General features: G+C 39.6%; 1 protein-coding gene across 5 annotated transcripts in view; it reads left to right on the top strand.

The window, feature by feature from the left end:
• The first annotated feature begins 2,991 nt into the window (after window positions 1-2,991).
• Window positions 2,992-13,479, top strand: part of LOC148377007 (uncharacterized) — a 31,948-nt gene continuing 21,460 nt past the window's right edge. Inside the window, exons 1-3 of one of the 5 annotated variants that reach the window (XM_088351391.1) lie at window positions 2,992-3,219; window positions 7,071-7,499; window positions 12,002-12,125. In XM_088351391.1, coding sequence (XP_088207517.1) covers window positions 3,099-3,219; window positions 7,071-7,499; window positions 12,002-12,087 — 636 coding nt within the window. In that variant the 5' untranslated portion in view covers window positions 2,992-3,098 and the 3' untranslated portion in view covers window positions 12,088-12,125. Of the gene's footprint in view, window positions 3,220-7,070; window positions 12,126-13,479 lie in introns of those variants that run through there. The other 4 variants (XM_088351384.1, XM_088351376.1, XM_088351359.1 and 1 more) reach the window with 4 other exon arrangements.

Genomic DNA, 13,479 nt, shown 5'->3' with positions numbered 1-13,479 from the left:
CGCCATGTCTGAAGGACTCACAACAAGAAAGCTTATCAGCTCATAGCAATGCCAAGCGTTTATCAAAACAAGGCCTAATTCCCTCGTCAGCAATCAGAGGAATTCTGTTACCCAAAGACGTCTGATGTATTCCAGACAGCCTAACCTTCTAATATACCTTGAAGAAAAACAGTCAGTGAATCTCTCTACTGCATCAAATGTAATTTGTATTATATTAAATCCCTTATAGTCAAATGAATAAGATAAAAAATCCTTCAACCTCAATAAAAAGGGGAGATTCTTGATTACAGTGGAACCTGGGTGCTCGAACGCCTCTCAGTTCGAACAAATCGGAGTTCCACCCAAAATTTCTAGAAATTCTTGCTTTGCTGTTCTGTCAAAAAATCGGACTTCGAACGCCGGTAATGCGTGAGTGCGTACGCTAGGGTGCCATGCTGAGCGGAGTACGGGTGTAGATCGCTCTTTTCCTGACCAACTGTTATCGCGTGCGGACATGCTTCCTTTTGCTTTCACATTAGATATCGGTGAACGGAGTGTTTTAGCCCCTAATGATGCCTCCGAAGAAAGTCAGTGCAAGCAGCTAAGTTGCTACGGGTGAAAAAAAGTAGTGCGTACAACTATTGCATTTAAGAAAGAAATCATAGCAAAATATGAAGGAGGTGTGCGAGTGTCTGATCTTGCTAGGGAATACAGCATGGCTAAATCTACAGTACGACAGTACGATACTAAAGAATAAGGAGGCTGTGAAATCTAGTGATGTGGATAAGGGAGTGAGTGCTATAAGCAAGCAATGGCCGCAAGTTTTGGAAGAGGTTGAAAAACTTTTGATGATTTTCCTCTCCCCTCTCCACCTGCGCCTTCTGCTGACCACCACAAAGGTAAGAAATCCTAATTATAATTATTTTCTTTATCCTTTTTTTTTATTTTTACACGTTCATGTGAGCGTAATCTTTCGTACGGAAGATTACGATAACGCGAACGTACAATTAGCCTGGGTTAGCTTTAAGTTAAACATTCAAGGTAAACATTCAGGGTGTTGGAACGGAGCCTAACATTCAGGGTGTTGGAACGGAGCCCCCTTTCCAATGAACCGCTCACCACTTGTTGTGGAGACCCGGGTGCTAAATGACTTGTAAACGACCTGATTTTTTTTTTTTACACGTTCATGTTAGCGTAATCTTTCGTACGGAAGATTACGATAACGCGAACGTACGATTAGCCTGGGTTAGCTTTATGTTTACGTTAAACATTGAAGGTAAACATTCAGGGTGTCGGAACGGATTAAAACGATTTACATTATTTTTAATGGGAAAAATGATTTCGGTGATCGAACAAATCGGTTTTCGAACAGGGTTATGGAACGGATTATGGTCAAGAACCGAGGTTCCACCGTACATTATATATCTTTTGGATACTGGGAGTAGGGCAGCACGATGATCAATATCGTGATGTGACGTAGTGCGATCGTGTAACCGCAAACCACTGCGTTTTTTTCATAGTTCCACTTTGTTAATTGGTTGACTGAGTGTTTGGCCAATAAGAATGGTCACATATCGGGGGTTTACCAATGTCGGCCAATCAGAACCAGGTTTCAATGGCACCAACCAATAAAGGCGAGGCAAAGTTTGCAAGATGTGTGCGCACGACTTTGATAGGCTGCTGTAAACTGCCAGTCAGCCTAAATGGCCACCAATACAAACGTCTCATTTTGTAGCTTTACTATCTCGTTACATTGAAAATAAATTCAATAATTGAATCGGACTCTGAGGAAAGTCAGTAAAGTGTAAAGAAAAGCGATTGCTGCCTGAATTTTTATCACGTCCGGGAATTGACTAAGACGGCATCGGATGGCTAAGCTAACAGCTAGTCACAAACGCCAAATCCATCCATTCGGTGGTAGCTGACATTTCTTCACTGGAAATGTGAGCTCATATCAAACAGAAAGATCTTTTCTAAATTCTATTTAAGATAATAGTTATATTATCACCAGCACACTTGTGACCCAGAGCTTTGAAAATTGTGATTTACGGGAACATTTTGGATAGCAAATTGAGCAGGCTAAGAGTTTTTCCAGTTTGGTTAGTTGTGTGTTCTTTTAAGTATGATTTCCGGGTGAATTTTTAACCACAAAAAGAAGGAGGCAAAACGTTTTTAACCGGTGTTTGTTCTTGTGTGACTTTTCAAACTTCCTTTTTAGTTATATTTTTTGGACCAGAAACTGAGCATGTGGAAGGTTTCTCACGAGTTTGGGTTCTTGCGTGGATAATCAATGTGCCTGTCTTGTAAAATGTTTCACCTCAAAATGAGCAGACAAAGGGTTTCTCACAGGAGTGGGTTTTTGTGTGCGTTTTTATGTTTGATGTATTAGTGATTTATTTACCAAAACTGGGCAACTTAAAGGTTTTTCCTCAGGGTGGTTTCTTGTGTGGTATATATGTGATCTTTAATTTTGATTTTTTTACCACTAATTGTGAAGGTGAAATGTTTATCACCAGTGTGGGTTCTTGTGTGTCTCTCCATGTGTTTTATGAGAAAGTTTATCATCACAAACCGAGCAGGCAAAAGGTTTCTCACTTGTGTGGGTTTTCAGACTTCCTTTGTAGCAGAATTTTTGACCACAAACTGATCAGTCAAAATGTTTCTCACAGATGTGGGTTCTTGTTGTTTATGTGATTTTTCATGCTAATTTCTGACCACAGACCGAGCGTACAAAAGGTTTTTCACCAGTCTGAGTTCTTGTGAGGCTCAACTAGATTAAACAAGCAAATATGTGTCGAATTTCGAATCGAAATCTTGGAATTCAAATAAGTGTAGGCGTGTGCGCTTCCTCTTTTTACATGTCGTAACCCGAAGCATTTCGAGGGGAGTCGACTCATTAAGCCGCTTCGTTCTCCGACAACACAGCAGCGTGGAACTGTGAGATGGTATGATGCTAGGGGGCGATACAGCACCAAAGAGATGGATGCTAACCAAAGAAGAAGAAAAGAACCATCACTGCCGCCATTGTCTGCGGCTTCGTGGTGTTTCGCTCAATTTTTGTGCACAATTAAACTCCGTTTAACTGCATTTAACTCCGTAAAGGTTCAAAGGTGGCTAAAATGTGCGAGGAATGGAAAGGAAATTTGAAAGAGGAGCTTCAGGAAGAGAACGAGCGAGAAGATGGACGGCTAAACCAAGTTAGCATTAGCAAGGAGCTACGATTCGTGTTGAACGGAGCAGGTTGGTCACTTTAATTTTCATAACATTTTTATTTTACTTCTGTGAGTCTCTGACCTTTGAATTGTCATCGTTCTTGGTCAAGTGCAAGCTTTTCTTTACGGTAATATCAGCGCTTGACAACCTATGAAGGAAAAATAACGTCATGACCAATTCGGGTCCAAAAAATCTTTAGCCAATTGTGACCGATTACAATGTGATTGACACATTGGTTGGCCAATCAATTTCCAACGTAGATATGTAAACATTTCCGGTGAGTATTGAAATCATTGCCGAAAATGAACGCAAAGCCAATCTTGATTCAATTTGTACGCATCATTATTACCGGCAAGTCTGTACAATCATGGATTTCCTTCTCGAAAGAGAGGACTAACATTTAAAACTTCTTTCACAATGTCTATAAATTGGCCCAGAGTAAAATAATGATATAAGGGCTGTCAATTTGTCGTTTCCAAATGGTCACCTTTGGAAACGCCTAGACCTACCATTAGGAAAATGTGTAGAATAGAATAGAATAGAGTAGAATATACCTTTATTGTCATTGTTTCCAAATGGGTTGAACATATTGTGACAACGAAATTGGACGTGGCACTCCAGGATCGCATTTAACAGTGAGGGTAAAAGAAAACAAAGAAGATAAGGTTATAATTTACACAATATAAAGGAACAAAGCGGATAAATGTTATAATTTACGCAATATTTACACAAGAAATGTGGGCATGTAGGATGTTACTTACAGTTTTGGGATGGTATTAGTGCAATATGCTTTAGTACAAAAATAGTCAACATTGTGCAAAGTGAGCATAGGCATGAATACAATTTGACATCTGTATGAGGTAGTGTGTTTGCGAGAGTTTTTCAGGTTTTTGTGTGGTGTGTGTTCAGGGTGGTAATGGCTCTGGGGAAGAAACTGTCTCTGAGTCTGGTTGTTTTTGTGTGACCTGTAGCGCCTGCCGCAAGGCAGCAGGTCAAAGAGGTGGTGGCCGGGGTGAGAAAAGTCCTTGATGATGTTTTCTGCTTTGCTGAGGTAGCGAGAGCAGGCAATAGGCAATGTCCTCCAGGCTGGATAGAGAGCAACCAACGAGTCTCTGGGCTGTGTTGATGACCCTCTGGAGCGTTTTCCTGTCTGCTGCCGTGCACCCAGCATGCCACACCGTAATGCAGTATGTTAGAATGCTCTCCACTGTGGCTTTGTAAAAGGACACCAGCAGCTGCTGTTTCAGATGATTTTTCCTGAGCACTCTCAGGAAATGGAGTCGCTGCTGGGCTTTCCCTACCAAAATACAATGTTTAGTTTTTCGTGTTGTGGTTAAATTTGACTAGGTGTGATGGGTAAAGCTTTGAGCTATTGTCCCACCTGTTTTCCAGCTAATATTCATTTGGTACACTTCTGCAGACAAACATTGCAGAAACATATTCGGTGAGGATAAAAACCTTCTATTCCTTTGTGACCCAAATAGGATGACCCGATGTCAGGAGCACTTGCAGTGATTATTTTCGTCGGGGACAAAACATCAGAGTCTTATCTTTCAAAAGAGAATAAAATTGTCCATCTTCTTAAAACGGTTCAAGAACAGCCTTTCATTTACTTTTTCTCTTGGATTGGCATCTTGGGCAAATTTTACAGTAAGGGTAAGGGGTTGAAGAAATGCAACAAAGAAATCTGAGTCTTATTTTGAGGATTCCCAAAAACATCAAGATGGAAGGTGCATATCACTGCGTATTTCTCATCTGGGCAAAAAAAAAAAGAGTGCAATAACACACTTCATGCATTTTTACAAATAAAACTGCAACCTTCTGGAATAATGTATAAAATACAGTTTAAGTTTGTATTATTTACAAATGTCAAACAACTCAGTGCGAGGGTAAAGTAACAGAATTACGCTACGGTAAAAGTAACTCATTATTGGGGAAAGTAACTATTTCTGTTATTTAAAAAAAGAAGTTAGTGTACGGCAAAGAATTAGAAATTTTCTGAGCAGTATTCGAGCCAGTTTAGTAAAGAACAGACCGTTTGTCGTGTTATACAATGTTGTAATATGTATTGCATCTCCCTAGAAGTGCAATACCAATAAAAGGGAAACAGTATAAAACAACAATCAGCATTAAACAAGCGAGTTTAATAAATGAAATCCAACTCTCACAATCGGAGACAACTGGTCTAGTAGACAGATGCTACTGTACTTCCAATATTTGATTCCCAACAAAAGTAAACAGTTCAGCAATAAAATACACAACAATGTTTGTTTAAAATTGCAGTTGGATCTAAGAACAAATGAGAACATCTTTTATTCTTCCATCGTGCATTGAAAAGATTGAATTGCTTGCCACAGATGTCGACAAAAGCTTTCCACAGGACCTCAAATATACTTCAACTTCAGCGGTTCATCAAAGAGTGCAATATGGAGGTTCATGGATCCCTAAACCGCATGAGTTGTTGGGGAACCAATGAAAACACTTTGGATTGCCTTCTCCACTGGTGACGGTCCCTGGCTTGTTCTTGGGTCGTGGCAACGTCGGCACCAGTCCATTCCTTAATGTCTGCCCAGTTCTTTTCCGGTCTTCCTCTCCTCCAGCTCCCTTAGACTTATAATATTGCATGGAGGACAAAAGGGAAAGTTTTAAAAAAGGGAAGCTAAGCAGGAAAATGATCCTTATATGGATTCATTTTACATACTGTAAAATTCAGACTATAGAGCGCATTTGATTATAAGGCGCTTCCAGTACGTTATTAAAGGTAAGATCATTTTGTACAACCCACATTGAAATATTTAAGATATTTACAAAGAAAGAGTGCACACAAAATTAGTTTTAATAATATAAGGTACCCTAACTAACCCCTTGACATTCCGCCGATGGGCGGCAGGACCTTTTATAAACAAATATGTGTCTGTACGATGTCACCGGTCACTAAAATACGCCATTTTAGTGGAAAGCTTAAACTCTTGAGATTCAAAATATGATGACCATTTCTAAATACACTCCCCAGAGAAACATCAGTCCAAAACGAGATACCCGAAAACTATAAACCCTGCGTAACTCACCATTACGTCCCCTGGCCGTCTTCACCTTCTTTGAATTTTGTGAAAATGGCTTCGTTTCATTCGGGCAATTCATAGAATCCAACGTGTAATATATTTATTCCAAGCCACACGATCATATCATGCTTACAGATTCAAAATGATTCGCATGAAATATTTCTGCTTCGCTGCTTGTTGTAATTCGTCTGTTCCGCCACATTATTTACGTTTACAAGTCAACAAACTCTTAAAATGATTCTCAATATGGCCGTCAGCCTTCCCCCTTCGATTGACACCCTTCCCATGATTAAGGTCTGTTCATGCTAGTTTTTTTCACGCACAAAATACAAAGTTACATTCAAGTTGCGTCTTCCTTGACACATACATGATTCAAATTGAATCTTTTCTTCCGGCGCCGTCACGAATGGCAGCCACTCCAGCAGCTCCCGTGTTATTTTCGATTGTTCTCGATTGTTCTCAGCTCAGGGATGCTGCTGGAAATGTGAATTTCCCTTCGGGGATGAACAAAGTATCTATCTATCTATCTATCTATCTATCTACATTTGACGTGTCTCACTCTTACCCTTTAGTGCATTGGCGCCCCCTGGCGGTCGCTAAAAAATGCAGAGACCAATGATATTTATGTTTTTGTTATACACATTTAAATTTATGTTCTGTGTCGTTTCTGTCTCCATTGGTTAGATGGATAGATGGATAGATACTTTATAAATGCAGTCTATTTTATATATTTATACAGTTTGTCATTTATCTGTTTCAGTATTATGTCATATATTTTGGATGATACAAAACTTATGTGTGTCTTGTGTCCCACAGATGTCAGTGAAGAATTCTTGCCTCCTGTCCGGCAGTTTCTTAGCATTAAAAAGGAAGAGGAGGAGGATGTGGAGCCTTTTTGTGTTAAAGAGGAGGGACTTTCCACAGAGTTGCTGGTGACTGAGACCTCTTTAACTCCTGGGAGTCAGGTAAAACATGAAGAAAACTGGCAGGAGCCTCCAAGCAGCAGCTCCTATCAACACGTAAAAACTGATGATGAGGAGACGTCCGACTCTGCAGACACTGATGGCGACAAACAGTCAGAAGCTGATAACAAGTGTTCTCAGTGTGGGGAAACGTTTCAGTTCAAATATCGTTTGAAGTTGCATATGAGAATCCACACAGGGGAGAAGCCTTTTTCCTGCTCAGTGTGCGGTCAAAGATTCAGCATTCAAGGAAACTTGAAAAAACACTCAACAATCCACACGGGTGAGAAGCCCTTTTCCTGCTCAATCTGTGGTGAACATTTCAGACAGAAGGCAAACCTGAACTCACACACAATAACCCATACTGGTGAGAAGCCATTTTCCTGCTCTGTTTGCGGTAAAAAATTCAGCTACAAAGCAGGTTTGAAATACCATGCTACAACACACACTGGTGAGAAGCCTTTTTCCTGCTCAGTGTGCGGTCAAAGATTCAGCGTTAAGTATGCCTTAAAAGACCACACAAGAGTCCACACAGCTGAGAAACCTTTTGCGTGCTCAGTTTGCGGTCAAAGGTTCAGCCGTAAAGTAAGCTTAAAAAAACACACAACAATCCACACTGGTGAAAAGCCCTTTTCCTGCTCATTTTGTGGTAAACAATTCAGCCATAAATCAATCTTAAAAAATCACATAAAAATCCACTCTGGCGAGAAGCCTTTTTCCTGCTCAGTTTGCGGTCAGAAATTCAGCCTGAAGGCATACTTAAAAAGACACACAAGAACCCACACTGGTGAGAAGTCTTTTTCCTGCTCAGTTTGTGGTCAAAAATTCAGCATTCAAGGAAACTTGAAAAAACACTCAACAATCCATACTGGGGAGAAGCCTTTTGTCTGCTCAATCTGTGGTGAACATTTCAGACAGAAGGCAAACCTAAACTCACACACAAGAACCCACAGTGATGAGAAGCCTTTTTCCTGCTCAGTTTGCAGTAAAAAATTCAGCTACAAAGCAGGCCTAAAAAGACACACAAGAACCCACACTGGCGAAAAGCCTTTTTCCTGCAAAGTTTGCGGTCAAAACTTCAGCATGAAAGGAAACTTGAAAATACACTCAACAATCCACACTGGGGAGAAGCCTTTTTCCTGCTCAATCTGTGGTGAACATTTCAGACATAAGGCAAACCTAAACTCACACACACGAACCCACACTGGTGAGAAGCCTTTCTCCTGCTCAATATGTGGTGAAAATTTCAGAAAGATGGCAAACCTAAACTCACACACAAGAATCCACACTGGTGAGAAGCCTTTTTCTTGTTCAATATGTGATGAAAAATTCAGCCGTAAAGAAAGCTTAAGAAGACACACAAGAATTCATACTGATGAGAAACCCTTTTCCTGCTCAGATTGTGGCTTAAGATTTTCAAGTCAAGCCAGAGCTCAGGATCACACGTGTGCGGGGGAAAATAGCATCCGTCAATCTGTTTGATACGGTTTAATTTCTTGCATTTGCATATAAAAGTAATCGGCCAATGAAAGTACAAAAACTTACTTACCCTCAGTGCAGACATCGCTGGGCGAGGAGAAGAAAAAGGGCGTATGTATAGCTCTGCCCATTCCTACCACTCACTCAATTAAATTGTTCTAGGTGTTTTGCTAGAGCTTTTGGATGTTTAAAGTTTGTGATGTGGCTTTTCGTCATAGATTGTTTAATGAGCTTTCCGTACGAAGTCCTAATTAGTGATTGACAGCCAAAACCGGGTCCGTCGGTGTGACACTTGGACGGTAATCTGTAGTTGAAATTGCGTCCTATATATACTGGACTGAACCCATTAAGCAGCCGAGACTGTCTCGGTTTCTCACGAGTGACAAACACCTTCATAGGTGACAATATTTTAAGTAATAGCTAAAGGTCCGTTTTATCTCCTAGCCATAGGTTCTCATTAAAAACGATATCTGTGGCTCGCAAGCCACAAGTTCCCAAACCCTGGTTTGGACGGACGGCCAGATCTTAGGTGGTTTTATGCTCTCCCCATTTTGATATTATTGCTCGCAGAGTGCTCCGGGAGATGTGTAAATGTTGCAAAATCTTTCCATATCCAGTTCCTGCTTTTCCACAATTTTATCCTGGACCTTTGGTCTTCATAATGTTGTCTGTTCTCCAGTGTCTCCTTTCACCAACCTCTGAGCCCATCACAGAGCAAATGCATTAAAACTGACATGCATAATGACACACAGGTTCACTTTGTTAGTCCTTTTAGTCATTTAGGTGGACATTGGATCATTCAGAAGTCATCAGGGAACTTCTCGTGTTTGTTGGCTAAACTGAGAGAACCGAGGGACAATATTTTCGAAACGCTTACTTTTCACTTGTTTCCGTAGTAAATATAACACAAAATGGGGAACTCATTTGGTTCCACTTCACGATTTTGTCTCACATTTAGGCGCTGTACATTGAAATACTCTTTTATCTTAACTAAAATGCATTTATTAATTTCAACTGTGGATTTCTCCTCTAAAGTTGTTCTTAAATTTATTTTGTTTTTATGTTTGCCTTTTTATCCTGACATTTTATTCATCTTATTTTTCTCTTGTAAGTTTTTATTACGCGTCTCTCCTGGAGTGCCACGTCTAATCTTTTTGTAAACAATGTTTTCTGTGTTTTTATCAATGATACATTTCTAATTGTGGATGCATGAAGACGTGTTTCTATTTGTTGAGTTGACATAATTAAGATGACATTTTCCAAGAGTTATTTAAAATCTGAATGTGATTGAATTTGCCCACAATGAATACACTTTTTTTAACCTGTAATTTAAGCGACATGAGTTTTAATGTGAATGTTATTATCTTGCATCACTGTTGGGTCTAACGAGACCACTGATGTGTGGGAGAGGTACGAAAATTAGCTACATCTAGAAGGAAATTCAGGCAAAGACTTTTGTTTTTTTTAACAACTGCAGCTGGAGAAGAAGCGCGGGAGGAACGGATAATTTACTCGCTCTCGTCTCGCCGGTCCTGCTCCTTCTGGCCTTTCCCCAGTCTGCCTTTGTGTGCCTTTGTCCTGAGAGACCAATCCATTTTTCCAACCGTTCTAGTAAGATATGATGGTCCACAGTGTCAAAAGCAGCCCTAAGGTCCAGCAGCAGCAGCAAGAGTGATGAAGCCAGTAGAAGATCATCCACCAAAAAATATCAAAGATGTTTGAACTTTTTTCAGATTTCTGTCGGTGAATATGTTTTCCGTGTAATCTGTTAAATTTGATGAACACTCACAATTTCCCAAATACCGTATTTTCCGCACTATAAGGCGCACCTAAAAGCCTTTATTTTTTTCAAAAGCTGACCATGCGCCTTATAATACAGTGCGCCTTATATATGGATCAACATTAAGTCGCAGTCTTCCAACTAACTTGCAGCCGCCGACTCGATTTTCCCCCGAACGCCAAGTAGTCCGCGGTGTATGCTGGGATTTATTTACCGGCGTTTCATTGGCTAACCAATGTGTCAATCATCATTTGAATCGATCACTATTGGCTAAAGTTATTCGGAGGTCAAGGGGCGGATCCTTTTTATCATCTACAGGCTGGCATTGGCTTAATCGGTGAAACAAAGCCTGCAATTGGCCAAAAAAGATGTGTCAATCATCAGTTGAATCGATCACTATTGGCAAAGTTATTTGAAGGTCAAGGGGCGGATCCTTTTTATCATTTACAGGCTGGCATTGGCTTAAACAGCAAAACAAAGCCTGCAATTGGCCGAAAAAGATGAATGCGTATAGCACGTGGTTGACGGCATACAGAAAGCATTTTTTCTATACTGTATTTGTAAATATTTTATTCTCCTAGATTTACTACACTCACGGATATAAGAGGACATTGGCTGCACATTATTATGAACACAACGACTTCGGTGAGCTACTCCGGCTATATATTATCCCTGTATCTTGTTTTAGACTGAACTCGATGTTTCTGTGATAAGCGGTGCAGATAATTGATGGAATGGAGTGTCTATATTTAAATTAAACTCAATTCCAAGTGTTTTTTGTCATATGCACAGTAAAGTTGCGAGCGAAAAAGAAAATAGAACTTAAGGAATGGTTGGCATTTCTTGAATCCCAAGACTAACCTTCCGAATGATGGAACGATGCATTTGAGTGACATGGTACGGACACCGCATCCGCACGTGTCTGCGACACGTATTTGCTTCTTTGCAAGCTTTGGGAATGTTAAGGGGGTAAGAAGTTGGACTGAACCATCTGACTGTTTTGTCCACGTTCCCATTGTAGCGCCTTATAATCCGGTGCGTCTTATGTATGTCAAAAATAGGACCAAAAACGATTTTTTTCGGGGTGCGCCCTATAACCCGGTGCGCCCTATAGTGCGGAAAATACAGTATATACAATATACTTAAGAATCTCCCCTATTCATATACTTTCCTTTTCTCCATATTTCTTCCGCACTTTCTGTTCCTTTAAACTTGATGACTCTGTATTGTTGTTTGGCCGTTTCATGCCCGTTTTCTTCTGAATGATGAAATGCTCAATTAAAAAAAATAGAAATAAAACACTCAAGACTTGAAAATATAGCAGCCATAAAGAAAAAAAAATGGGAGTATTTCATGGAGCGCTTTTTGGTGTAAATATTGTTTGGAACAAGACATTTTCTAATAACTGATAAGCAAATTTCAAGCAATCGTAGAGAGCGCCGTCTAGTGGACGCATTTCAGAATACTTTTCCCTTCTGACTTGGCTTTGCCACCTGAATAGTGATGGGAATTTCTTCTCTTTTTAGAGAAGCGGCTTTTTCGGCTCGGCTCACTAAAACGGGCAGGCTCCTTTCGCCCCCAGTGGACTCTTCGGATTAAATACATGGATTAAAGACACCAAAACATTTTGGTTTGTTTTACTCTTTTAAATTATGATGCATTGTATTTATTATATTGTTCTCTAGTTCTGCCATATTTAATATATTGTGCAGAAGTCTGGGGAAATAATTACAAAAGTTCACTACAGCCCCTTTTTATCCTTCAAAAACGTGCAATAAGAACCATACACAGGTTGGATATCGAGATCATACTAATATTTCATTCATGCATTCCAGATGATTAAAATTGGATGATTTAATAAAAATTTTCGCTTCACAACTGCTATTTAAGGTCAACAAAAACATAGCGCCAGAAAACATACAAAATTGATTTAATCGGAAAGAGGGAAATTATCATTTAAGGGGCTGTCGTAAATTCAAAATCCCAAAGGTGAGAACAACCAGGAAGAGTATGTGTGTGCCTGTGTGTGGAGTAGAACCTTGGAATAATTTACAAGATGAGATCAAACAATATCCAACTATCCATGTGTTCAAATTTAAATACCAAATAGCATTAATGGCGAAATACAGAGATGAAGAAAATGGGATATGAGGGAGATTGAAAATACAGCGTTTAAAACGATGGTTAACTTCTTGTTATTGTTGCTATTAATATATCAGAACTGTTATTATAAATATTATGTTTATTCTTATTGTTGTTATTATCATTGGTGCCGCAGTGAAATTCGATAACGAGGGGCATTATGACGTTGAGGGATGGGTATTACGAAGATTAGTGTATAAAATATGTGATTATTGTGATTATTACTATTATGGATAACTGACCTATGTAATAAGTATATCCATGATATTTTGTTACATTAAACACAAAAGGAAAGGAGAATTTGTAAAATGTATTTAATAGGGAAGATAAAGGGGTAGGGAAAATAAGCATCTACCCCTTTTCCAACATTATTTTGTTGTTGACTCATTGTTTTTGTCCTGTTTTTATTTTAATGTTCGAAATAAAAGTTGTCATTCATTTATTCATTTACTATGTTATCATAGCCTTTATTGTTTCAATATGAGGTGAACTTTGGCCTCATTTAATCTTTTCCATCAGGGGTAGGGAACCTATGGCTCGGGAGCCATATATGGCTCTGTTCATGAGTACGTATGGCTCCGAAATAAAATGTAACTATTGCAAATCTCTCTGTGGCGTTCCAAAGTCGAGCGATTTCATCCCGATTTTGGTCCATATAAAGCAGAAGAAACTTAATGCAGAAGTTCGATAAGAAACCATTTAAACTGACAAATAAAAACGCTGGCAAACGACTTTGATTGGGTGAGCAGCACAGGTGGGCGAATCCCTGCACACAGTGCAAGGCACATCCTTCTCTCTCTCTCGCTCAGTGCAGTCTACACCGAAAGTGAATATGACGATATGCTTATTGTTTGCAGTAATT

This window comes from Urocampus carinirostris, chromosome 1 (assembly GCF_059441175.1).
Source record: "Urocampus carinirostris isolate Australia breed hairy pipefish chromosome 1, RoL_Ucar_1.0, whole genome shotgun sequence".
Lineage (NCBI taxonomy): Eukaryota > Metazoa > Chordata > Actinopteri > Syngnathiformes > Syngnathidae > Urocampus > Urocampus carinirostris.
Note: the sequence above shows the minus strand (reverse complement) of the source record. Positions and strands in the feature narration are given on the sequence as shown.